Source organism: Pongo pygmaeus, chromosome 7 (assembly GCF_028885625.2).
Source record: "Pongo pygmaeus isolate AG05252 chromosome 7, NHGRI_mPonPyg2-v2.0_pri, whole genome shotgun sequence".
In the NCBI taxonomy this organism is placed as follows: Eukaryota; Metazoa; Chordata; class Mammalia; order Primates; family Hominidae; genus Pongo; species Pongo pygmaeus.
Genome location: NC_072380.2, coordinates 82836974 through 82863898, shown reverse-complemented (window position 1 = coordinate 82863898; position 26925 = coordinate 82836974). Strand labels below are relative to the sequence as shown.

The 26925-nt window shown below is 38.0% G+C and overlaps 1 protein-coding gene across 5 annotated transcripts in view; it reads right to left on the bottom strand.

Moving 5' to 3' along the window:
• Positions 1-26925, bottom strand: part of XKR9 (XK related 9) — a 125950-nt gene that overhangs the window by 5261 nt on the left and 93764 nt on the right. For all 5 annotated transcript variants that reach the window (XM_063668875.1, XM_054498142.2, XM_063668876.1 and 2 more), the window contains one exon: positions 20102-20322. In XM_063668875.1, the coding sequence (XP_063524945.1) occupies positions 20102-20322 (221 nt within the window). The remainder of the gene's footprint in view (positions 1-20101; positions 20323-26925) is intronic.

The following is a 26925-nucleotide window of genomic DNA, read 5'->3' as shown; positions in this document are numbered from 1 at the left end:
ACCAAAGCCAATTTTAAAAAGCCTATGTGAAAAATAATCTTGCTACACTGTATGCAATAACCAGGCCAATTACAATAAGACTAAAGTTCATTTTGTAAACAAATTAGTTCTATCATGATTTGTTTTTAATAAAAATGGGGTCTGGAGAGAGAAAAATTATGCTTAAAAAGAAAAAACTATAGTACACCTGTTGTTAGCTGTTCTTGAGTTTTTTTCTGCAGTTTGGACAAAATCCTAAATTCTTTTTGGGCTACAAGTTCTCAAACTAATGCTCTCAGATTTTTACTTTTAGAACTGGGAACTGCACTCCTTATCCTAGAGTCATCATTTACCTTATAGTATGCTATTCCCTTAAATGCTGTACTAAAACTATAGATGACAATACTAACGCCTTTAACATGCAAGCCTTGGAAGCCCAGCCTGCCCTGTGTGAGTAGGATCAGACAGTTGCAAAGTGGTTCCACTCCTCTCACCTTGGGGTCAACACCTACCCCCACTATGCCCCTGATCAGCAGGAAGAAGTTAGAGAAGTCTTCGCCCTTTTTCCATCTTCATTAGCCAACATCTTAAGATTAAGAGTTATAAAACCTAAAGAGAGGGATTGAAACCACCACTTCAAAATTACACCTTAGGCAGTGAAAGAGACCTAACCTAACCAACTCCATCTTGCTTCTAACCTCCAAGCTCTCCTTGTTCATTCCTGGGCATAGGTTGATCTAACTTTGGGAGGAACATAGTTTCTAGTTTCTAGTTTAAAAAAAGATAACAGGCCTTTCCCAAAACAAGCCTCTTTCTTGCCTGGAGTCTAGACTGCCTTTGTAGGACTAATAAATTAGCCATGAGATTAGAAATTATAGTTTAGGAGTCATGCAGCTGAAGGCTACAAGATTCTGACCCTACCTGAACTGCTCCTAAGATCAGTGCTTGAGATATTTTGCAGACCTGCACTTAATGGATCAGGTGGCACTACCCAGATCGATAAACTGACTCATCTGATCTTGTAGCCCCCACCCAAGAACAGATTCAGCACAAGAAGACAGTTTCTACTGCCTATGATTTCATCACTGACCTGACCAATCAGCACTCCCAGCTCACAGGCTTTCCCTACCCACTAAGTTGTCCTTAAAAACCCTGATCCCCAGGCCAGGCGTGGTGGCTCATGCCTGTAATCCCAGCACTTTGGGAGGCCGAGGCGGGCGGATCATGAGGTGAGGAGTTCAAGACCAGCCTGGCCAATATGGTGAAACCCCATCTCGACTAAAAATATAAAAATTAGCCAGGCGTGGTGGTGTGTGCCTGTAGTCCCAGCCACTCAGGAGGCTGAGGAAGAAGAATCGATTGAATCCAGGAGGCGGAGGTTGCAATGAGCCAAGATCGTGCCACTGCACTCCAGCCTGGGTGACAGAGCGAGACACTGTCTCAAAACAAACAAACAAAAAAACTCTGATCCCCAAATGCTGGGGGAGACTGACTTAAGTAATAATAAAACTCTGAGGTCCTGAAAAAAAAAACTTATCTTCTTTAATTCAAAAATATTTTAGTTGAAACACAATTTTCCCCTAAATTGCCCCATGATATCTTTTTTATAATGTTTTAATTTTTATCAAATTAACACATATACAAAGGGACTTCCAAAAGTTCATGGAAAATGGAACTAACAGATAAAAACAAAAAATATAAACTTTATTTTTTAACATAAGCTCCATCAAGATCAAGACATTTATATAAACCATAATACCAGCCATATAGTCCATCCCTAAAGAATCGAGGGTCCTGGAAATTTAACTATGTCAATGCAATCTTTTTTTACATTATTAACTTAAGAAAAATGGGTGCCTTTTAACGGATTTTTTAAGGAAACAAAAAGAAGTCAGAAAAATCCAAATCAGTACTGTAAGGTGGATGTCTAATGATTTCCCATCAAAACTCTCACAAAATTGCCTTTGTTTGATGAGAGGAGGAGCAGGAACATTACCATGATGGAGATGGACTCTCTGGTGAAGCTTCCTTGGGCTTTTTTCTGCTAAAGCTTTAGCTAACTTTCTCAAAATACTCACCATAAGCAAATGTTATTGTTCTTTGGCCCTCCAGAAAGTCAACAAGCTAAATGTCTCGAGCATCCCAAAAAACTCTTTGGTACCTTTCCTCTTGACCAATCCACTCTTGCTTTGGCTGGACCACTTCCACCTCTTAGTAGCCATTGCTTTGATTGTAATTTGCCCTCAGAATCATACTGGTAAAGCCATGTTTCATCTCCTGTTACAGTTCTTCAAAGAAATACTTCAGGATCTTAATACCATTTGTTTAAAATTTTCATTGAATGCTCTATTCTTACCTGCAGCTAATCTGGGTGCAACAGTTTGGGCACCCATTGAGTGAAAAGCTCGCTGAACTGTAATTTTTCATTCAGAACTCTGTGTGCTGAACCAAGTAAGAGGTCTATAGTGTGGGCTTTGCTCTCATTCTTCTTCCTGCTGCCATGTAAATAAAGAAGGATGTGTTTGCTTCCCCGTCTGCCATGATTCTAAGTTTCCTGAGGCCCCTATCAGCATTGCAGAACTGTGAGTCAATTAAACTTCTTTATAAATTACCCAATCTCAGCCAGCTCTTTATAGCAGCATGAGAACATACTAATACAATAAACTGGTAACAGAAGTGCGGTGCTGCTATAAAGATACCCAAAAAAAGAGAACCCAGACTAAGATGGCCAAATATGAAAAGCTCCGGGCTGCAGCTCCCAGCAAGACCAATGCAGAAGGTGGGTGATTTCTGCATTTCCAACTGAGGTACCAGTTCATCTGACTGGGACTGGTTAGACAGTGGGTGCAGACCATGGAGAGCGAGCAGAAGCAGGGTGGGTTGTCACCTCACCCATGAAGTGCAAGGGGCCAGGGACCTCCCTCCCCTAGCCAAGGGAAGCCATAAGGGACTGTGCTATCAGGCCCAGATACTATGCTTTTTCCCACGGTTTTTGCAACCTGTAGACCAGGAGAACCTTCATGTGCCTACACCACCAGGGCCCTGGGTTTCAAGCACAGAACTGGGCAGCTATTTGGGCAGACACCAAGCTAGCTGCAGGAGTTTTTTTTTTTCCTACCCCAGTGGCACTTGGAACACCAGCAAGACAGAACTGTTCACTCCCCTGGAAAGGGAACTGAAGCCAGGGAGCCAAGTGGTCTCACTCAGTGGGTACTACACCCAGGGAGCCCAGCAAGCTAAGAACCACTGACTTGAAATTCTTGCTGCCAGCACAGCAGTCTGAAGTCAACCTGGATGATCAAGCTTGGTGAAGGGAGGGGTGTGCACCATCTGAGGCTTCAGTAGGTGGTTTTCCCCTGACAGTATTGAGGAGCCCAGAAGTTCAGACTGGGCAGAACTCACGACAGCACGGCAAAATGGCTGTGGCCAGAGTGCCTCCCTAGATTCCTTCTCACTGGGCAGGGTATTTCTGAAGAAAAGGCAGCAGCCCCAGTCAGGGGCTTACGGATAAAATTCCCATCTCCCTGGGACAGAACACCTGGGGGAAGGGGCGGTTGTGGGTGCAGTTTCAGCGGACTTAAAAACGTTCCCACCTGCTGGCTCTAAAGAGAGCAGTGGATCTCCCAGCACAACGTTTAAGCTCTGATAAGAGCTTAAACTGCCTCCTCAAGTGGCAGTTTAAGACTGCCTCTTCAAGTGGGTCCCTGACCCCTGTGCCTCCTGACTGGGAGGCACGTCCCAGCAGGGGTTGACAGACACCTCATACAGTAGAGCTCCAGCTGACATAAGGCTGGTGCCCTTCTGGGACGAAGCTTCTGGAGGAAGGAGCAGGCAGCAATCTTTGCTGTTCTGCAGGCTCCACTGGTGATACCCAGGAAAACAGGGTCTGGACTGGACCTCCAGAAAACTCCAGCAGATCTGAAGAAGAGGGGCCTGACTGTTAAAAGAAAAACTAACAAACAGCAATAAAATCAACATCAACATCAACAAAAAGGACACCCACCCAAAAACCACATCCAAAGGTCATCAGCATCAAAGAGCAAAGGTAGATAAATCCACGAAGATGAGGAATAACCAGCACAAAAATGCTGAAAATTCCAAAAGCCAAAATATCTCTTCTCTTACAAAGGATCGTGGCTCCTCTCCAGCAAGGGCACAAAACAGGATAGAGAATGAGAATGAGTTTGACGAACTGACAGAAGTAGGCTTCAGAAGGTGGGTAACAACAAACTCCTCTGAGCTAAAGGAGCATGTTTTAATGCAATGCAAGGAAGCTAAGAACCTTGATAACAGGTTACAGGAACTGCTAACTGGAATAATCAGTTTAGAGAAGAACATAAATGAACTGATAGAGCTGAAAAACACAGCACAAGAACTTCATGCAGCATACACAAGTATCAATAGCCAAATCAATCAAGCAGAAGGAAGAATATCAGAGTTTGCAGATCAACTTAAAGAAATAAGGCATGAATACAAGATTAGAGAAAACAGAATGAAAAGGAATGAACAAAGCCTCCAAGAAATATGGGACTCTGTGAAAAGACCAAATCTACGATTCATTGGTGTATCTGAAAATGATGAAGAGAATGGAAGCAAAGTAAAAAAAAAAAACATTTCAGGATATTATCCAGGAGAACTTCCCCAACCTAGCAAGACAGGACAACATTCAAATTCGGGAAATACAGAGTATACCACTAAGATATCCTCGCGAAGAGCAACCACAAGACACACAACCATCAGATTCTCCAAGGTTGAAATGAAGGAAAAAATGCTAAGGGCAGCCAGAGAGAAAGGCCAGGTCATCTATAAAGAGAAGCCCATCAGACTAACAACAGATCTCTCTGCAGAAACCCTACAAGCCAGAACACAGTGGGAGCCAATATTCAACATTTTAAATAAAAGAATTTTTAACTCATAATTTCATACCCAGCCAAACTAAGTTTCATAAGTAAAGGAGGAATAAAATTCTTTACAGACAAGCAAATGCTGAGGGATTTTGTCACCACCAGGCATACCTTACAAGAGCTCCTGAAGGAAGCACTAAATATGGAAAGGAAAAACTGGTACTAGCCACTGCAAAAACACACAAAAATATAAAGACCTATGACACTATGAAGAAACTGCATCAACTAATGTGCAAAATAACCAGCTAGCATCATGACGACAGGATCAAATTCACACATAACAGTATTAACCTTAAATGTAAATGGGCTAAATGCTCCAATTAAAAGACACAAACTGGCAAGTTGGATAAAGAGTCAAGACCTATCGATGTGCCATATTCAGGAGACCCAGCCTTATGTGCACACATAGGCTCAAAATAAAGGGATGGAGGAATATTTACCAAGCAAATGGAAAGCAAAAAAAAGAAAAAAAAATCAGGGGTTGCAATGCTAGTCTCTGATAAAACAGACTTTAAGCCAACAAATATCAAAAAAGACAAAGAAGGGCATTACATATTGGTAAAGGGATCAATGCAACAAGAAGACCTAACTATCCTAAATATATATGCGGCCAATTCAGGAGCATCCAGATTCATAAAGCAAGTTCTTAGAGATGTACAAAGAGACTTAGACTCCCACACAATAATAGTGGGAGACTTTACACCCCACTGTCAATATTAGATCAATGAGACAGAAAATTAACAAGGATATTCAGGACTTGAACTCAGCTCTGGACCAAAAGGACCTAATAGACATCTACAGAACTCTCCACCCCAAATCAACAGAATATACATTCTTCTCAGCACCACACAGCACTTATTCTAAAATCAACCACATAATTGGAAGCAAAACCCTCCTCAGGAAATGCAAAAGAATGGAAATCATAACAAACAGTCTCTCAGACCACAGTGCAATCAAATTAGAACTCAGGATTAAGAAACTCACTCAAAACTGCAAAACTACATGGAAACTGAACAACCTGCTCCTGAATGACTACTGGGTAAATAACAAAATAAAGACAGAAATAAATAAGTTATTTGAAACCAATGAGAACAAAGACACAACGTACCAGAATCTCTGGGACACAGCTAAAGCAGTGTTTGGAGGGAAATTTATAGCACTAAATGCTCACATCAGAAAACGAGAAAAATCTATAATCAACACCCTAACATCACAATTAAAAGAACTAGAGAAGCAAGAGCCAACAAATTCAAAAGCTAGCAGAAGACAAGAAATAACTAAGCTCAGAGCAGAACTGAAGGAGATACAGAAACGAAAAACCCTTCAAAAAAATCAATGAATCCAGAGGTGGTTTTTTGAAAAGATTAACAAAATAGATAGACCACTAGCAAGACTAATAAAGAAGAAAAGAGAGAAGAATGAAATAGACACAATAAAAAATGATAAAGGGGATATCACCACTGATCACACAGAAATACAAACTTCCCTCAGAGAATACTATAAACACCTCTATGCAAATAAACTAGAAAATCTTGAAGAAATGGATAAATTCCTGGAGACACACACCCTCCCAAGACTAAACTAGGAAGAAGTCAAATCCCTGAATAGACCAATAACAAGTTTTGAAATTGAGGCAGTAATTAAGAGCCTACCAACCAAACAAAGCCCAGGACCAGAAGGATTCACAGTTGAATTCTACCAGAGGTACAAAGAGGAGCTGGTACCATTCCTTGGGGAACTATTCCAAACAATAGAAAAAGAGGGACTCCTCCCTAACTCATTTTATAGGCCAGCATCATCCTGTCACCGAAACATGGCAGAGACACAACAAAAAGAAAAGAAAATTTCAGGCCAATATCCCTGATGAACATCGATGTGGAAATCCTCAATAAAATACTGGCAAACTGTATCCAGCAGCACATCAAAAAGCTTATCTACCACGATCAAGTCAGCTTCATCCCTGGGATGAACAGCTGGTTCAACATACGCAAATCAATAAACATAATTAGTCACGTAAACAGAACCAATGACAAAAACCACATGATTATCTCACTAGATGCAGAAAAGGCCTTCAATACAATTCAACACCCCTTCATGCTAAAAACACTCAATAAACTAGGTATTGATGAAACATATCTCAAAATAATAAGAGCTATTTATGGCATATCCACAGCCAATGTCATACTGAATGGGCAAAAGCTGGAAGCATTCCCTTTGAAAACCAGCACAAGACAAGGATGCCCTCTCACACCACTCCTATTCAACACAGTATTGGAAGTTCTGGCCAGAGCAATCAGGCAAGAGAAAGAAATAAAGGGTATTCAAATGGAAAGACAGGAAGTCAAATTGTCTCTGTTTGCAGGTGACATGATTGTATATTTTAAAAACCCCTTGTCTCAGCCCAAAAACTCGTTAAGCTGATAAGCAACTTCAGCAAAGTCTCAGGATACAAAATCAATGTGCAAAAATCACAAGCATTCCTAAACACCAATAATAGATAAACAGAGAGCCCAATCATGAGTGAACTACCATTCACAATTGCTACAAAGAGAATAAAATACCTAGGAATACAATTTACAAGGCATGCAAAGGACCTCTTCAAAAAGAACTACAAACCACTGTTCAAGGAAATAAAAGTGGACACAAACAAATGGAAAAAACGTTCCATGCTCATGGATAGGAAGATTCAGTATCGTGAAAATGGCCATACTGCCCAAAGTAATTTATAGACTCAATGTTATTCCCATCAAGCTACCACTGACTTTCTTCACAGAATTAGAAAAAACTACTTGAAATTTCATATGGAATAAAAAAAAAAAAAGCCCATATAGCCAAGACAATCCTAAGCAAAAAGAACAAAGCTGGAGACATCATGCTACCTGGCTTCAAACTATACTACAAGGCTACAGTAACCAAAACACCATGACTGGTACCAAAACAGATACATAGAACAATGGATCAGAACAGAGGCCTCAGAAATAACACTACAGGTCTACAACCATCTGATCTTTGACAGAAACAAGCAAAGACGAAAGGATTCCCTATTTAATAAATGGTGTTGGGAAACTGGCTAGCCTTATGCAGAAAACTGAAACTTGATCCCTTCCTTAAACGTTATACAAAAATTAACTCAAGATGGATTAAAGACTTAAACCTAAAACCTAAACCATAAAAACCCTAGAAGAAAACCTAGGCAACACCATTCAGGACATAGGCATGGGCAAAGTCCTCATGACTAAAACACCAAAAGCAATTGCTACAAAAGCCAAAATTGACAAATGGGATCTAATTAAACTAAAGAGGCTCTGCACAGCAAAAGAAACTATCATCAGAGTGAACAGGCAACCTACAGAATGAGAGAAAATTTTTGCAATCTATCCATCTGACAAAGGGCTAATATCCAGAATCTACAAGAAACTTTAATTTACAAGAAAAAAGATCCCATCAAAAAGTCAGTGAAGGATATGAACAGACACTTCTCAAAAGAAGACATTTATGTGGCCAACAAACATATGAAAAAAAACTCATCATAACTGGTCATTAGACAAATGCAAATCAAAACCACAATGAGATACCAACTCACACCAATTAGAATGGTGACCATTAAAAAGTCAAGAAACAACAGATGCTGGAGAGGATCTGGAGAAATAGGAACGCTTTTACACTGCTGGTGGGAGTGTAAATTAGTTCAACTATTGTGGACAGTGTGGTGATTCCTCAAGGATCTAGAACTAGAAATATCATTTGACCCAGCAATCCCATTACTGGGTATATACCCAAATGATTATAAATCATTCTACTATAAAGACATGCACACGTATGCTTATTGCAGCACTATTTCCTGTAGCAAACACTTGGAAACAACCCAAATGCTCATCAATGATAGACTGGATAAAGAAAATGTGGCTCATATATGCCATGGAATACTATGCAGCCATAAAAAAGAATGAGTTCACGTCCTTTCCAGGGACATGGATGAAGGTGGAAACCATCATTCTCAGCAAACTAACACAGGAAGAGAAATCCAAACACCGCATGTTCTCACTCATAAGTGGGAGTTGAACAATGAGAACACATGGACACAGGGAAGGGATCATCACACACTGGGGCCTGTTGGGGCGTCGGGGGCAAGGGGACAAGAGCATTAGGACAAACAGCTAATGCATGTGGGGCTTAAAACCTAGATGATGGGATAATAGGTGCAGCAAACCAACATGGCACATGTATACCTATGTAACAAACCTGCACGTTCTGCACATGTACCCCAGAACTTAAAGTAAAACAAAAATAAATAATAAAAATAAATAAATAGATTAATAAAATAAATAAACAGAGATACCCAAAAATGTGGAAGCGACTTTGGAACTGGGTAACAGGCTGAGGCTGGAACAGTTTGGAGGGCTGAGAAGAAGACAGGAAAATGTGGGATAGTTTGGAACTTCCTGGAGAATTGAAGGGCTCAGAAAACTGGAAGATGTGGGAAAGTCTGGAACTTCCTAGAGACTTGTTGAATGCCTTTGACCAAAATGCTGATAGTGATGTGAACAATAAAGTCCAGGATGAGGTGGTCTCAGATGGAGATGAGGAATTTGGAGGGAACTGGAATAAAGGTTACTCTTGCTATGCAAAGAGACTGGCAGCATTTTTGCCCCTGTCCTAGAGATCTGTGGGACTCTGAAATTGAGAGAGATGATTTAGGGTATCTGGTGGAAGAAATTTCTAAGCAGCAAAGCATTCAAGAGGTGACAGAGCATAAAAGTTTGGAAAATTTGCAGCCTGACAATGCTGTAAAAAAAGAAAAATCCATTTTCTAAGCAGACATTCAAGCCCACTGCAGAATTTGCATAGTAATAGGCAGTCGAATGTTAATCACCAAGACAATGAGAAAAATGTCTCCAGGGCATTCCAGAGACCTTTACTACAGCCCCTTCTATCACAGACCTGGAGGCCTAAGATGAAAAAATGGCTTTGTGGGCTGGACCCGGGACCCCCCTGCTCTGTGCAGCCTCAGGACATGGTTCCCTGCATCCCAGTTGTTTCAGCTCTAGCTATGGCTAAAAAGGGCCAATGTAAAGCTTAGGCCATTGCTTCAAAGGGTGCAAGTCCCAGGCCTTGGCACCTTACAAGTGGTACTGGGCCTGTAGAAGCACAGAAGTCAAGAAGTGAGACTTGGGAACCTCCACCTAGATTTTAGAGGATGTATGGAAATGCCTGGGTTTCCAGGCAGAATTTTGCTGCAGGGGTGGATCCCTAATTGAGAACCTCTGCTAGGGCAGCGCAGAAGGGAAATGTGGGGTTGGAGCCCACACACAGAGTTCCACTGAGGCACTGCCTAGTGGAGCTGTGAGAAGACAGCCACCATCCTCCAGACCTCAGAATGGCATCTCCACTGACAGCTTGACAGTGCACCTGGAAAAGCCACAGACACTCAATGCTAGGCCAGGAAAGCAGCCTGGAGTGGGGCTGTACCCTGCAAAGCCACAGGGGCAGAGCTACCCAAGGCCATAGGAGTCCACCTCTTGCATCAATGTTACCTGAATGTGAGACATGAAGTCAAAGGGGATCATTTCAGAGCTTGAAGATTCGACTGCCCCACTGCATTTCAGACTTGCATGGGGCCTGTTGCCCCTTTGTTTTGGCCAAATGCTCCCATTTGGAATGGGTGTATTTACTCAATGCCTGTACCCACTTTGTATCTAGGAAGTAACTAACTTGCTGTTGATTTTATAGGATCATAGGCAGAAGGGACTTGCCTTGTCTCAGATGAGACTTCAGACTTGGACTTTTAGGTTAAAGCTGGGATGAGCTAACATTTTGAGGGACTGCTGGAAAGGGCATGATTGTGTTTTGAAATGTGAGGACATGAGATTTGGGAGGGGCCAGGAGAGGAATGATATGGTTTGGCTTTGTGTCCCCACCCAAATCTCATCTTGAATTGTAATCCTATAAGCCCCATGTGTCATGGAAGGGACACGGTAGAGGTAACTGAATCATAGGGGTAGTTTTCCCCATGCTGTTCTCGTGATAGTAGGTTCTCACAAGATCTGATGGTTTTATAAGGGGCTTCCCCCTTCATTCGGCTCTCATTCTTCTTCCTGTCACCATGTGAAGAAGGATGTGTTTGCTTCCCCTTCTGCCATGTTAGTAAGTTTTCTGAGGCCCCCCACAGCAGCCCTGCAGAACTGTGAGTCAATTAAACCTATTTTCTTTATAAATTACCCAGTCTCTGGCAGTTCTTGATAGCAGCATGAGAATGGACTAATACACCTTATTATAACTACATAAGTGCAGTGTTTTTATTGCTTACTTTTCAAAAAAACACTATATTTCCTTTCTTTCAAAATGTTTCATTATTCCTGAAGTTGACAATTGCCTTGTTTCCTCACTTGGTTAGTTTTCATAACCCTCTAATTATTTCTTACCAAAATCTTCAAATTAATTAATAAAACTCCTCCATATATATCTACTAGTTCTTTTTTTTTCTGGTTTTTTAGAACACCATTCTCCCACTCTAAGCCAGTTGTTCTTAAGTCTTGCTTCCAGTCTTCCCACAACTTCCCTTCACCTCTCTTCTATATTACTTTCCTGTTTCCTGGTTCTCCTATCATCTTTCTTGGTTTACTCTCATGTTTTGATTAAACTTTTGCCAGGCCTTCCTGAAAAAAATTTCTCAGAAGCCAAATTTTTTGAGACCCTGTATATCTCAAAACATCCTAATTCTACCCTCATACTTGATACACAGTTTTGCTAGAAATAGAATTCAAAATAAAAAAAAATGTTTTCCATTGAAACCTTAAACTTACTGTTCTATTATGTTTTAATTTCACTGTTACGGTTAAAAATTTCATGCCATTCAGTTTTTCTATCTTTCGTACATTACTTTTTTTCCTCTCAAATCTTCTAGAATCATCTTTCTTTGCTCTCTAAAATGATATAATGATGTGCTTGATGTGAGCTATTTTTATTCACTTTTTCAATCTAATAACCCATATCATTTAATGATATGCCCTGTTTTTATTCTTTGGTGATTTCTCTAGAAATCATAACATGAATATTAAGCATATGAAAGTTTAAGGCTAATCAATATTGTTACCTCAAAGATGAATATATCAATAAGATAGTGAAGCTTAAATTTCAGGGACTCTCACTTGCCCAGTCTCCTTCCAAGCCTAGCAAAGCCCTATCTGTTCACCTTGTCACATATTTTTATAAAATTTGCAAAAATAAGACATTTTAATTGCAGTTGATTAAATTCCCTGTCTCTTTCTATTCTTGCTTACTTTCTCTCATATATTCCCCTAGTATGTTCAAGTGGCTGTGGGCATTTTGGGAATGTGGCTAAGGGAAACTAAGTTGAGACTACATTTAGTTTAAGCATAGGGGACATGTTTACATGATTTGCTTCAATAAGTAAGATTAGTAAGTGGTGGAGCTAGGATTCCAAGGCAGTTTACCTGATCTTAACATTTCACTAAATTGTCTTTCAGATGTCAACAGGCCTTTTATTCCCAATGTGAGGGCATGATAGTCTATTCTCATCTAGTTCACACTATTATTTGACATTTTTGCCAATTTCCCACTTTCCTACCTGCTTCTAACATATTTTTTTCTATCATATTGCTGCCCTAACCTGTACATTACACTCTATTCAAACTAAATTTTGTGCCATTGTCAAACTATGCCTTTGTTATGCCTTTTCCTCAGTCTAAAATGACCTTGTCCAATCACATTATTCTTATTAATTCTTTACTTATTAATTCAGAGATTTTCATTAATTTATTTCTGATTTGGCATTAAGTACTGACATCAGTGAAGAAAACAGAGAACTCCCATGTTCACTAAATAAGACATCAACAATAAACTAGTGATGTCAATTCAAACACTAGTTAAAATTAGTCACTTTATCTAAAAAGAATCTTCAAATACCAAAAAATCCTATGGCACATTATTAAAGAAATTGATAGAGGTTTTCCAAAATTTGACAATAATTGAAAAATACATATTTTACCAATAAGTTATGATGTTGACAAAAACTTTTTTAAATTTAAATAAAAACCAAATTTCAATCAACTACGCTAGAGAAAAGACTGAATTATTTTTTCAATTCTATGAAAATTATATTATAAAATCATCAAATCTAGAGCCAATCAGAGAGTACAAAGCCACAAATTTAGAGAAGAGTATTAAAATAATAAAAATATATTATTTTTCTTTCTTTTGTGAAATTTGTAGGTGTTAGCTTTCTTATATCTGTAATTTGCTGTAATTTATTTTGTTTTAAATAAATATTTACATTAATATCTTTTATGGACTGTATTGCGTATCCCCAAAATTCATACATTGAAGCCCTAACTCCCAATTTGACTATATTTTGAGATAGAGCCTATAAGGAGGTAAAGTTAAATAAATAAGTTTATAATGGTGAGGCCCTAATCCATTAGGACTAGCGTCACTGTAAAAAGAGAGACATTAGAAATCTCTCTCCCCTCCTCTTCCTCTCCCTCCTCCTTACTCACCCCCACCCACCATTATGTGTGCACAGAGGAAAGGCCACATAAGCATGCAGCAAGGAAACAGCTGTCTGCAACCCAAGAAGAGAGGCTTCACCAGAAACCAACCCTATTGGCACCTTGATCTTGGACAACTAGTCTCTAGAACTGTGAGAAAATAAAGTTCTACTGTTTAAGCTACTCAGTCTGTAGTACTCTGTATGGCCACCCAAGCAAACACACACAATACCTAATTTTTTTCATAATATTGTTATTTTTCTTAAATAGGGTCTCTCTAAATGTTTTTGCTTTACACCTTAAAAACCCCACATCCAACTTTGCTTTACCTTTCTGCTATACTACCTAGTTTTTAACTCCACTTATTCTCCATCTGATTTACATGTGATCATTGTCCTGTATTTTCATTCTTCTTCTTAACCACATAGCACTTTGTTATAAAACAAAATGCCAATATTCATTTAGAATATTCAATATTCATTTATTCATTTAGAATCACCCATATACTACTTCCTTTGCTCTTTATTTCTTCTTGTGCCTCAGAACATTTCTGTTTTGTCTGAAGTACACTCTCTTTGGAATTTCCTCTGGTGGTGATATGCTATGGTATGAATTTCTTTCTGCTGAGTACGCTTGTAAGATGACGGGCTTCTTGAATCTGTGGGTAGGTGTCTCTCATCAGTTCTGAAATTTTTTGAGTGATTAACTTTTCAAATATTGCTTCCACTCCATTCTTTCTCTTCTCTCCTTTGGGGACTCTGTTCTGATGTATATTAGATGTTCTCACCCTATCTCTCATGTCTTTTAATATCTCTTTCATATTTTCTATCTCTTTGTCTCTCTAAACTACAATCTAGATAATTTCTTCTGACCTAGTAGTAACTCATTCATTGTCTATTTAATTCTGTCTAATCTGCTAAGTCGTTCCTTTCAATTCCTGAATTTTCTATTTCAGTAAGTTCTACTTATTTCCTTTTCAAATATAAACTCATTTTTAATAGTTTTCCATTCCATATTTTCAAGTTCATCTTTTAGTTCTTTAAACATAATAGGATACCCGTTTTATACTTTGCATCTGGTAATTTCCAAAAGTTCAAGTCTCACTGATTTTTTTTCCTATTTCCTCTAGTTCTTATTCATGATATCTTAGTTGTTTTGGTGCTATAAACTACTGTCAAACTTTTCTTTTCCATTGAAAACTTTTGTAAAAATTATTTGAGGCCTAAGAGAAGGTGAATTCTTCCAGGGAGAATTTATTCTTATTTCTGCCAGACACATAGGGGTACTATCAGTCTAGAATCACTCTAAACTATATTCATGGCTTGTCTTTTTTGTTAGAGTTTTTGTTTCTTTGTTTTGCAGGGGGAGTTATTTTGTTTGTTTTTTGGACTAGCCAACAGTTGTAAATTTTGGTTACAAAAATGTACACCTTCTCAAGGACGTTTTTCTCTGCTCTACTCAGCATCAACACACTATTACTTGCAAAAATCTTTGAAGTCAGGAGTCAGGTAGGTAACTTTACTCTTACCCTGAGAAGGGTACCTTTTGGAGTCCCAGTTTTACAGATTATAATTTACTAGGAGAGAGAGGTTCCTCATCAAGGTTGTGAGGACCCTGAGTTTTGTCTTCTGTGCCCTGAAAAGTCATCAAACTTGAAATTGTTTATAAGGTTCAGTAAAACCCTCAGAGTATAATTGCCTTCAGAGTCCTACTTAACTATGCTGCTTTCCCACTGTCATACATATTTTGGCCTGTTTTATCAGATATGTTATGTTTTAGGAAGATTTTTAAAGATATTTTATCCAGCATTTTTAGATATTTTCAGGGGAAGAGTTGAACAATGTAGCCTCTCAGTGGAAGTGTTGATTTAAATAACCTAGGTTTTCCATCTGCTTACCATCTTCCAAACATTTATTGATAGTTCTAATCTGCTATTCTACTCTGCACTCTCTGTCCTTATGTGCTTATATTGTTTTTACTCTTTTACCGTGATTTCAGAAGGAACAGAAATAAAAGCACGATTTCAGAAGGAGCAGAAATAAAACAGTATGTTCCGTCTTCTGAAGTACTACTATATACAACCTGACTTTTTTCTTCCAACTTTTAAGTTTCAAGGGGTATGTGTGCAGGTTTTTTACATGGGTAAATTGTCTATCACTGGGGTTAGGTATACAAATAATTTCCTCACCCAGGTAGTGAGCCTAGTACCCAATACATAGTTTTTTGATCCTCACCCTCTTCCCACCCTGCATCCTCAAGTAAGCCCTGGTGTCTATTGTTCCCCTCTTTGTGTTTATGTGTACTCAATGTTTAACTCCCTCTTATAAGTGAGAACATTGTGGTATTTGGTTTTCTGTTCCTGCATTAATTCACTTAGGAGAATGGCCTCCATCTGCATCTGTGTTGCTGCAAAGGACACGATTTCATTCTTTTTTATGGCTGTGTGGTATTCCATGGTATATATGTACCACATTTTCTTTATCCAATTCACAATTGATTGACATCTAGGTTGATTCCACATCTTTGCTATTGTGAAAAGTGCTGCAATTAACATCTGCATGCATGTGTCTTCATGGTATAATAATTATATTCCTTTGCATATATACCCAATAATGGGATTGCTGTGTTGAATGGTAATTCTGTTTTAAGCTCTTTAAGAAATCTCTAAACTGCTTTCCACAATGGCTGAACTAATTTACATTCCCACCAACAGTTTGTATAACAGTCCCCCTTTCTCTGCATCTGCTACTTTTTGACGTTTTAGTAACAGTCACTCTGATTGATGTGCAAGGGTATCTCATTGTGGTTTTGATTTGCATTTCTCTAATTATTAGTGAAAATAGAACTTTTCATATGCTTGTTGTCTGCAAGTATGTCTTCTTCTGAGAAATGTCTGTTCATGTCCTTTGTCCATTTTTTAACGGTGTTGTTTGTTCTTTGCTTGATTTGTTTAAGTTCCTTATAGATTCTAGATTTTGACCTCTGCTGGATGCATAGTTTGCAAATATTTTCTCCCATTCTGTAGGTTGTTTGTTTACTCTGCTGATAGTTTCTTTTGCTGTGCAGAAGCTATTTAATTAAGTCACACCTGCCAACTTTTTTTTATTGCAATTGCTTTTGTTTTTTCTTTGTTTGTTTTTGTTGTTGTTGTTGTTTGAGATGGAGTCTCGCTCTGTCACCCAGGTTGGAGTACAGTGGTGCGATCTTGGCTCACTGCAACCTCCGCCTTTCTGGGTTCAAGCGATTCTCCTGCCTCAGCCTCCTGAGTAGCTAGGGTTACAGGTACATGCCACCATGCCCAGCTAATTGTTCTGTATGTTTACTAGAGATGGGGTTTCACCATGTTGGCCAGGCTGATCTCGAACTCCTGACCTCAGGTGATCTACCCGCCTTAGCCTCCCAAAGTGCTGTGATTACAGGCGTGAGCCACTGCGCCCAGCCTGCAATCATTTTTGTAGTCTTTGTCATGAGATCTTTGCCAAGGCCTATGTCCAGAATGGTATTTCCTAGATTTTCTTCTAGAGTTTTTATAATTTTACATTTTATGTTTAAGTCTTTAATCCATCTTGAGTTGATTTTTGTATATGGTAAAAGGAAGGCATCCAGTTTCAATCTTCTAAACATGGCTAGCCTGTTATCCCAGTACCATTTATTGAACAGACAGTCCTTTCCCTGTTGCTTGTTATTGTCGACTCTGTTGAAGATCAGATGGTTGTAGGTATGAGGCTTTATTTCTGAGCTTTCTAACCTGTTCCATTGGTCTACGTGTCTGTTTTTATACCACTATCATGCTGTTCTGGTTACTGTAGCCATGTAGTATAGTTTGAAGTCAGGTAGTGTGATGCCTCCAGCTTTTTTCTTCTTGCTTAGGATTGCTTTGGCTATTTGGGGTCTTTTGGTTTCATATGAATTTGAGAATCTTTTTTTCATTCTGTATAAAATGATAATTTGATAGGAACAGCACTGAATCCGTACATTGCTTTGGACAGCATGGCCATTTTAACAATAGTGATTCTTCCTGTCCATGAGCATCGAATGTTTTTCCATTTGTTTGTGTCACCACTGATTTCTTTTAACAGTGTTTTGTAATTCTCATTGTACAGATCTTTCACCTCCCTGGCTGGCTATATTCCTTGCTATTTTATTCTTTTTTGTGGCTGTTGTAAATGGGATTGCATTCTTGATTTGGCTCTCAGCTTGGACATGGCTGGTGTATAAAAATGCTACCTTTTTGTACATCGATCTTGTATACCAATTTTACTGAAGTTATTTATCAGTTCTAGGAGCCTTTGGGTAGAGACCACGGAGGTGTTCTAGGTATAGAATCATATTGTTTGCAAACAGGGAGAGTTTTACTTCATCTCTTCCTATTCGAATGCCTTTTATTTCTTTCACTTGCCCAATTGCTCTGGCTAGTACTTCTAGCACTATGTGGAGCAGGAGTGGTGAGAATGGGCATCCTGTCTTGTTCCAGTTCTCAAAAGGAATGCTTCCAGCTTTTGCCCATTCTCAGTATGATGTTGACTGTGGGTTTGTCATAAATAGCTCCATTATTTTAGGTATATTCCCGGGCATCCTTTGATGCCTAGTTTGTTGAGGGTTTGTAACATAAAGAGATGTTGAATTTTATCAAAAGCCTTTTCTGTGTCTGTTGAGATGATCATGTGGTTTTTATTTTTAGTTGTATTTATGAATCACATTTATTGATTTATGTATGTTGAATAAACCTTGCATCCTAGGAATAAAGCCTACTTGATCACGTTAGATCAGCCTTTTGATGTGCTGCTGGATTTCATTTGATAGTATTTCGTTGAGGATTTTTGTGTCTATGTTCATGAAGGATATTGGCCTGGAGTTTTCTTTTTTCTTGTGTCACTGCCAGGTTTTGGCATCAAAATGATGCTGACCTCAGAGAATAAGTTAGGGAAGATTCCTGCCTCAATTTTTTGGAATAGTTTCAGTAGAATTGATACCAGCTCTTTTTTATACATCTGATAGTATTCAGCTATGAATCCATCTGGTCTAAGGTTTTTTTCTGGTTGGTAGGTTTTTTGTTACTGATTTAATTTCAGAACTCGTATAACATAATTTTGTACATAGTTACTATAGAAAATTTGGAAATCCAGAAAAATATTTTTTAAATGAAAACAATCATTCATAATTCCTCCACCCAGAGGCAGACACACTTAACATTTTGCATATTTTCTTCCAGATATTTTTCTATATAATAATCTCTTTGTAACCTTAAAAATGTGCTGACAGAAAATTCTATAAACTGTGTTTTCCCTACATTCTACGTTACAATTGCTTTCTTGTGCCATTAAAAGTTCTTTGTAAACACTCTAGTGGCTACATAATGTTCCATACTAACAACCTACAATTATTTATTTACCAATTCCTCTATTGTTAGACAATTGAATTATATCTCATTTTATGCTATTTTTAAATAACTTACCTCAATTTCCTACTTCAAGAAGAAACTATATAGATGAAGATTGAATATAAAGATAGCTATCACTGGATCTCATAGGTAGTCCAGATGCTATGTATCCCTTGGAATCATCATGAGATCTCCCATAACACAGGCTGTAAGATCTAAATTTTGTACCTCTAGCTTCAGAACTATGTAATACAGAACTGTTAAGGGTTCTGTATCATATAGAACCCAATCCATGAATTATTTGCATCACAAAAAAGAGATCTCATACACAATAGAGATCTCATACACACAATCATTTTGTGTCTTACTAACAATCAAAGTAAAGGTAAAATATTAGAAGGGACCGTGTTCTAGAGGTTTACAGGAAAATGGGAACAGAGACACTGTTTAACTGATATCACATGTGAGTCTAGGACAGCAAGAACTCCAGGGAAGATAACAATCTTACCCCCTGAAATAAATCCGAAACTAAATGGAACCCTAGTCATTAATGCAATTTGGGACTATTATTCAGCAAATAAATCATTTTTTAACATCTCAAGTTAATTACCTATAAAAGGATTTTTCAAAAAGGAAGATGGAAATAAACTTTTCTTTAAAAAATGAACATTTTTACCTTAACGAACAAATCTACTGTAAAACAGCAAACACATTGGCCAACTTGCAAAACATTCATTAGTTTTTTAGCATTTACACTTTTACCCAGTAATTCCACTTCTGGGAGTTTAGACAATGAATATACTTTTTACATGCAAGTGATTTATGCATAAGATTATTCGTTGCAGCATTTTTTCAATGGTTAAATATAAGAAACAACCTAAATTAACATAAATAGGGAACTTGTTAAATAAATTATGGTACATTCATAATTTGCAATACTATGCAGATAATAAAAATGAATGTGGGAAATTTTTCCGTACTAATATGAACAGATCTCTAAGATATACTATGAGGCACAAAAAACAAAGACAGTTTTTATTTCATGTTACCATTTGTGTTAAAGAAAAAAGAAAAAAAAAGGACATACGCTTTTAAAAACTTCTCTGAAGGAATCATCAAATAACTAACAATAGCAGTTTTCTTTCTGGGCAGATGAATACAGTATATATCTATATACTTTTTGATATTTTAACCATGTTACTGTACTTCCTTTTCAAAAGAATAAATAATTTTTAAAGTATTAAAAATTTCTAAAGTCAGCCAAAGATTTATATAGTTGACATAAGGTCTCAGTGGCATCCATTTAACACAAGGAGTTAAGAAAAACTTACACTGACTGAAATTCGCTTGTCCATGCTCCAGAAGAATGTAGAGTTGAAGAATAAGTTGTGGGCAGCCTTCCAGGTAGGTCTCAAATAGTCTGAGCATGCTCAAATCAGTCACTCTATCTATAACTTCTTTATGTAGATCAATTTGTTCTTCCATGAAGTTACTAGTATTGCTGTCATATTTAAAAGCTGCATGGTAACCCCTTTTCAAGGCAAACCAATACCTATAAAGTAAACATAAACACTTATCTTTAGTTTTATATTCTTTATATCATGTCTGTTAATACACATAATAATTTGGAAAAAGGAATATGTGTTTTAAGTACACAATTTTTCCACAAACTCTCTCTACTACAGATTTTTTGTGAACATCTCATAGTGGCTTTATTGAGATTCAGACCCTGTAAACCTTTATTGTATGTTTGATCTGCCAGTTGTGTGCTAGTTCTATTAAGTATACATAATCTCATTTCATCTTTACATTAATTATGTGAGAAAAGTAGACATTATTCCATTTCACAGATGGAAAAACTAAAGCTGAGAAAGAGTGATGTGCTGAAAGTTACACAGATAGTAAGGGGTAGACACAGGGTCCAAACCCAGATCTTATTATTTCTAGTCTTAACCACTACTTTCTGAAAGACAAACTGCAATTTTCCATCCATGCAATTGATCTGAACTACAACACAGATAATTTCCCTTATGAGAATATCAAGGTTGAAGATGAGATTGAATCTTCCTTTAATGTAATCTAGAAATTACTCAATACCTACAAGGTGCTAGGCTCTTTGACCATTACCATCCCAGAAAATATATAAAACTTCAAAGACTCTTGAAATATCCCTGCTCAGGCAAGTTTTCTTCTGAAAGAATTTTAAAGTGAACACAAGTTATCATCCCATAGATAAAACCGATAACAAAAAAAATTGAAACATTTATTTAGAAGAAATTTGAGGCTAGCAGTAAGGCAACCAGAATTCTACCCCCAAAGCTTATCAAAAGTCTTTATTTATGTCTCAGTTTCCTCACATATAAAATAAAGGCAGTGATATATGCCCTGTTTCAACCTGTTCCTTCTGCCAACGTTTTCCATTTCAGTAAATGGTAATAACATTCACTATATTGCTCAGACCAAAAATGTGGGAATAATTCCAACTCCTCTTTTTTCATGCGCTATAAAAATTCCTCAGCAAGTTTGCTTGGCTCTTGGTTCTAACTTCAAAGATATCCAGAATCTAAACACTTCTTACCACTTTCACTACTACCACTCTTGTTTAAGTAGCCAACTCTCTAGCCTGGATTCTTTCAACAGCCTCATAATTGGTCTCTCTGATTCTACTCTTGCTCCCCATATAAGCTATTCCCTACACAGCATTCAGATTAAACTTTTTAAACATAATTCAGATGTCACTCCTCATTGGGGTAGAAAATGTTCCAATGATTTCCATCAAACTTAGAATGAAATCCGAAGTCCTTAGCATATGTTATAAGGCCCTTCATAATCTACCTCTCACACATGCTACCACCACAACTACCTTTCCATCTCATTTCTCTCCCATTTCCAATATGGCCTCCTTGATGTTTTCCTCAACTTAAGGGCCTTTGTCTTTGCTAATTCCTCTGTCTGGAACTCTTCTAAACTCCATATATTTTCAGTTTGCTCCTTAACTTCATTCAGGTCTCTACTCAAATATTACTTACTTATAGATCCTTCCAGATCATACCACCTAGAGTAGTACTCTCTACCATATTCTATCTCTTTACCCCATATTATTTTTCTTCGAAGTTCTTATCACTACCTAGCACATTATTTATTTTGGTTTATTATCTTTACCTTCTCACAAGAGTGTAATCTACATGAAAGGACAGACTTTGTTTTGTTCACTGCTATATCCTCAACAACTAGAATAGAATTGGCACATAATAGGTGCTCAAGAAATATTTACTGAAGTAATAAATGAAAGCTCATAACATTTTTTCCATAAAGATAAATAGATGGTAGATATGAAAGGACTTTGGAAAGCTGAAAGTAAAACACAAATATAAAGTATTCCCATTGTAAAAAAGATAAATATATGGATATGCAAAGATTCTTTGTCTGGCAAAAAGGAGCATATTTTTACCATCACAGTTCTGGAATAACATTCCATGATGAAGGCATGGTCTCTACCCACAATGACCTCACAACCTAATGGGAGGGCCAAGCCTATAAACTACTAGCCGCAGTATAAGGCAGAAAAAAAATAGTCATTCATTAGAAAGGCAAATGCTGAGCTGTTAGTACAGAAGAAAAAAAATGATTAATACTGCCCAGGATTTATAAGCAAGATTTCTAAGAAAAGTTGTGTTTTAGCCTTTTCTGGGTATCTGACATAGTAGAGAGTATGTGATTCCTGTTCTTGAAGTGGTATATAATCCAATAGGGTAGATACTATTGAAGAACTTGAGAAATTCACAAGTATAAACATACCCAGAGCATAATTATTACACGCAGCAGAAATTGAGAGAGGTAGCAGAGCAAAGTAGTTAAGAATGCAGACTCTAACAATGCCAGAATGCCGTGGTTCAAATTCTGGCTCCACTACTTCCTGGTCTAATCTCTCTGTGCTTCAGTTTCCTCATCCAGAAAATAGGGCCAATCATCATACCTCCCTCATTGGGTTGATGTGAGAATTAAATGAGTTAATATATGTAAAATGCTTAGACCAGGACCTGGCACATGTTAAGTGTCTGTTAAAAACAAAACAGATAGTGCTGCCTACAAATGTACACATTTTAATTTCCAGTGTCTTTAGGTAGAAATATTTTCTAATTCTGAAACAATTAATGGCAAATACATACAAAGTTCTGCTTATCTGAGGGTAATTTCATGGAAAAAGGAATATGAATATAATTTTTAATCAATAGGACACAGTTTCACTTTTTTATTTATTTATTAATTTTTTTTTTTTTGAGACAGAGTCTCCCTCTGTCGCCCAGGCTGGAGTGCAGTGGCACAATCTCTGCTCACTGCAAGCTCCACCTCCCGGGTTCACACCATTCTCCTGCCTCAGCCTCCTGAGTAGCTGGGACTACAGGTGCCCGCCACCATGCCCGGCTAATTTTTTGTATTTTTAGTAGAGGCGGGGTTTCACTGTGTTAGCCAGGATGGTCTCGATCTCCTGACCTCGTGATCCACCCACCTCAGCCTCCCAAAGTGCTGGGATTACAGGCGTGAGCCACCATGCCCAGCCTGTTTCACTTTTATGAAACAAATGATGAATAGGCCAAAAAAAAGGAAAAACAGAGAGGGCTTTCTTAACATAGTGTATTCCCATATTTTTATTCCTATATCTTCTTTTATTTGAAATAAAAAGCCACCAGCTTCCAGTAATGATGAATTACATCATATCAGGCTGACTCCCCTACTGATTACTAATATAAATTCCAGACAAAATATAAACGAAAACAAGGCAGAAAAGAGCAACAAAAGTAGGACTGGTGAACATGAAGATAGGTGCAATAGATTAAATGTCTGTGTTACCTCAAAATTCATATGTTGAAACCTAATCCCCAGTGGGATGATATTTGAGGTAGAGAGCCTTTGGAAGATGATAAAATTAATGGCATTAGTGCGCTTATAAAAGAGGCCCTAGAGAGCTGCCTTGCCCATCCACCATGTGAGAACACCACAAGAAGGCACCATCTATGACACCAAATCTTCCAGCACCTTGCTCTTGGATTTCCCAGCCACCAGAACTGAGAAATAAATTTTTGTTGTTTAAAACCTGTATTTTGTTTTACAGCCACCTCACTAGACTAACACTCAAAAGACTTAAGACCTCACTAGACTAAGACTAAGGGTCAAGAGAAATCACCCAAACTAAAGCTCAAAGGGGAAAAATTTAGGAGAAAAAAAAAATGAACAAAACAACAATAACAGGTAAAATTGAAGTCCTAGAAGAAAAGAGAGAAGGGCAAAAAAAAACACTTGGCAAAATATTAACCCAAAACATTTGTTACATTTGATCAAAACCAGTAACATACAGACTCGAAAAGCTCAATGAACCCAAGCAAAATAAATACCCAAACACCATACATAGGCACATCTTACTCAAATTGCTGAAAATCAAATGTAAAAAGAAAGCCTGAAAAATAGACAGAGAAAAAGACATATTCCTCACAGGGAAACAATGAGAATGTTGGCTGACTTCTCACCAGAAACAACAAAAGCCAGAAAACAACCATATCAATAATTACACTAAATGTAAATGGATTAAACACTCCAATTAAAAGAGATTATCAAACTGGATTTTTAAAAAGCAAGATACAAATTCATGTGTTTTGGAAGAGACTCCCTTTAAACATAAAGACTCAGATAGTTTGAAAGGAAATCACCAAATAAAAAACTTCATATGGCTATATTACTATCACAGACAAAACAGACTTCAAATCAAGGAATACTACCAGAGATAAAGAGGATCAACGTGTCATAATAATATAAGAATAAATTCATCATGAATACATAATATTTTAAAATCTGTATGCACCTAATGGAGCTTTAAGGTACACAAAGCAAAAATTGTCAAAGGTAAAGTAAGAAAAAGATAAATCCGCATTATCAGTTGAGGATTTTATCACCTCTCAGTAATTGAAAGGAAAAGGAGACCTTAAAAATATCAGTAAGGATACTGATCATTTAACATTATCTGCCTAATTGACCTAATTGACATTTATAGAATATTACATTCAATAACTGAAAATTAGAAATTCTTTTCAAATGCACATGGAATATTCACCAAGTTAGACTACATGCTGGGCTATAAAAACAAGTCTTAATAAATGTAAAAAGACTGTAATCCTATGAAGTATGTTATTATAATAAATTTAAGTGAGAAATCAATAACCAACATATTTTTTAAATCCCCAAAAATTTGGAGACTGAGGTAAAATTTATCCTAAAGTTTTATAAATATTGAACCCTAATAAATTTGAACATGACTACATGACCTCTCTCTAAGGAGTTTTAAATTGAAAAATAGGTAAGAAGGAGAGTTCAACTATTTAATGCCCATTTAACTCCATACAAGGGCCTAAGAATCTGTGGGAAGAAGGAGATTCAACTCCCATTATATTCATTTTTATAGAATTTAAACTTTTTATATGTACTAAAAAGAGCAAAAGCCATTTCCACATTTTAAATAATTAAAATGCCTTTCATATATCCATCAAAAGAAAACTCTCCTTTGGCACAGAAAGGTTTTCATCACAAATCACACATCAAATAGAAATGCAAAACTGTCATTTAATTTATATTCTGGAAAATGAAACATCCTACTCCACAGACCCCTGAACAGTAATGGCATACATAGTAGCAAGAGGCACACATACCTAATAAATAATTCATATTGATATTCCTTGTCTTTCATCTACCAACACGAACTCAATTTTTCTATTCCTTAGGGAAACAAATCCACAATTCAGCAAATCTCAGGTTTTGCAATACTTAGCCTGGACAAACCTTTGGATAATTTGGCCCGTTTTTATGAACTGTTCTAATTTTTGCTCATTTCTCACTATTTATCTCAGTATTCTGCCACTTCCTGAACTAAAAATATACAAAGAGAAAGGAAAAGGGTGGGGATGTGAAGTGGCCAAGATGGCTGACTAGAAGCAGTTAGTGTGCCTGGCTCTAAGAAAGAAACAGAAGGAGCAAGTAAATACAACATCTTCGAATGAAACATCCAGGTACTCACATTGGAATTAATCAAGGAAACAACCTGACCTACAGAGAACAAAGAAAAACAAGGCAGGACAATGGCCACCTGGGAACAACACAGAGCCAGGGGTTTCTCCCCAATCTAGTCAAGTTGTGAGTCAAAGAGCAACCCGGGGAACTCATGCTTCTCCCACAGATCTTTGCAACCCTCAGGTCAGATCTTGTGAACCCATTCCACCAGGACCCTCAGTCTTCAGTCTGACAGACAGAGCTATGTAGAGTCTCAGCAGAGCAGCCACTCAGGCATGCATGGAGACCCTGGAGGCTTAGATACTAGGGCTTTCCAGCAAAAGTAGCTGCAGCTATGGCAAAGTAGGATGTTAGACTCCTGTACATACCCCTAGAAAACAGGCTGAATCTATGGGGCTGAACAGCAACAGCCCACAGGCCCCATTTCCACAGCACCTCACAAGTTAAGACCCACTTACTTGGCATTCTAGCCAGCTACCAATAGTGGCATTGCACCTCCCTAAGAAGGCACTCCTGGGAGGAGGAGCGGGCTGCCATCTTTGCTATTCAGGCACCTTAGCCATTCTAGCCTTCAGGCTTTGGAGAGTCTGAGTCCACCCAAGACAGAAGGGATTCCCACAGCACAGCACAGCCGCTCTATCAAAACATGGCCAGACTGCTGCTTAATTTAATTAATTAATTAATTAATTAATTAAGCAGGTACCTGATCCCATTCTTTTTCACTGGGCAGGACCTCCCAACCAGGGCCTCCAGCCAACCCCAACAAAGCTTTCCAGCTGACACAGATCTGAATTCCCCCTGGGATGGCACTTCTAGAGGGAGGGGCAGGCCACCATCTTTGTTGTTTGGGCAACTTAGCCATTCCAGTCTTTGGGCTTCAGAGTGTCTGAGGCAACAAGGGGCTGAAGTGAACACAGCACAGCTGCTCTACTAAAATGTGGCCAGACTGTTTTAAGTGGGTGCCAATCCTGTTCCTGCTCACTGGGTGGGACCTCGCAACCACGGTCTCCAGCCACTTCCTACAGGTGCCTTTAAGCTGCCAACAGCTTTGCTGTTTCACAGCCTTCACTGGTAACACCTCCAGGTTCTGGAAAATCTG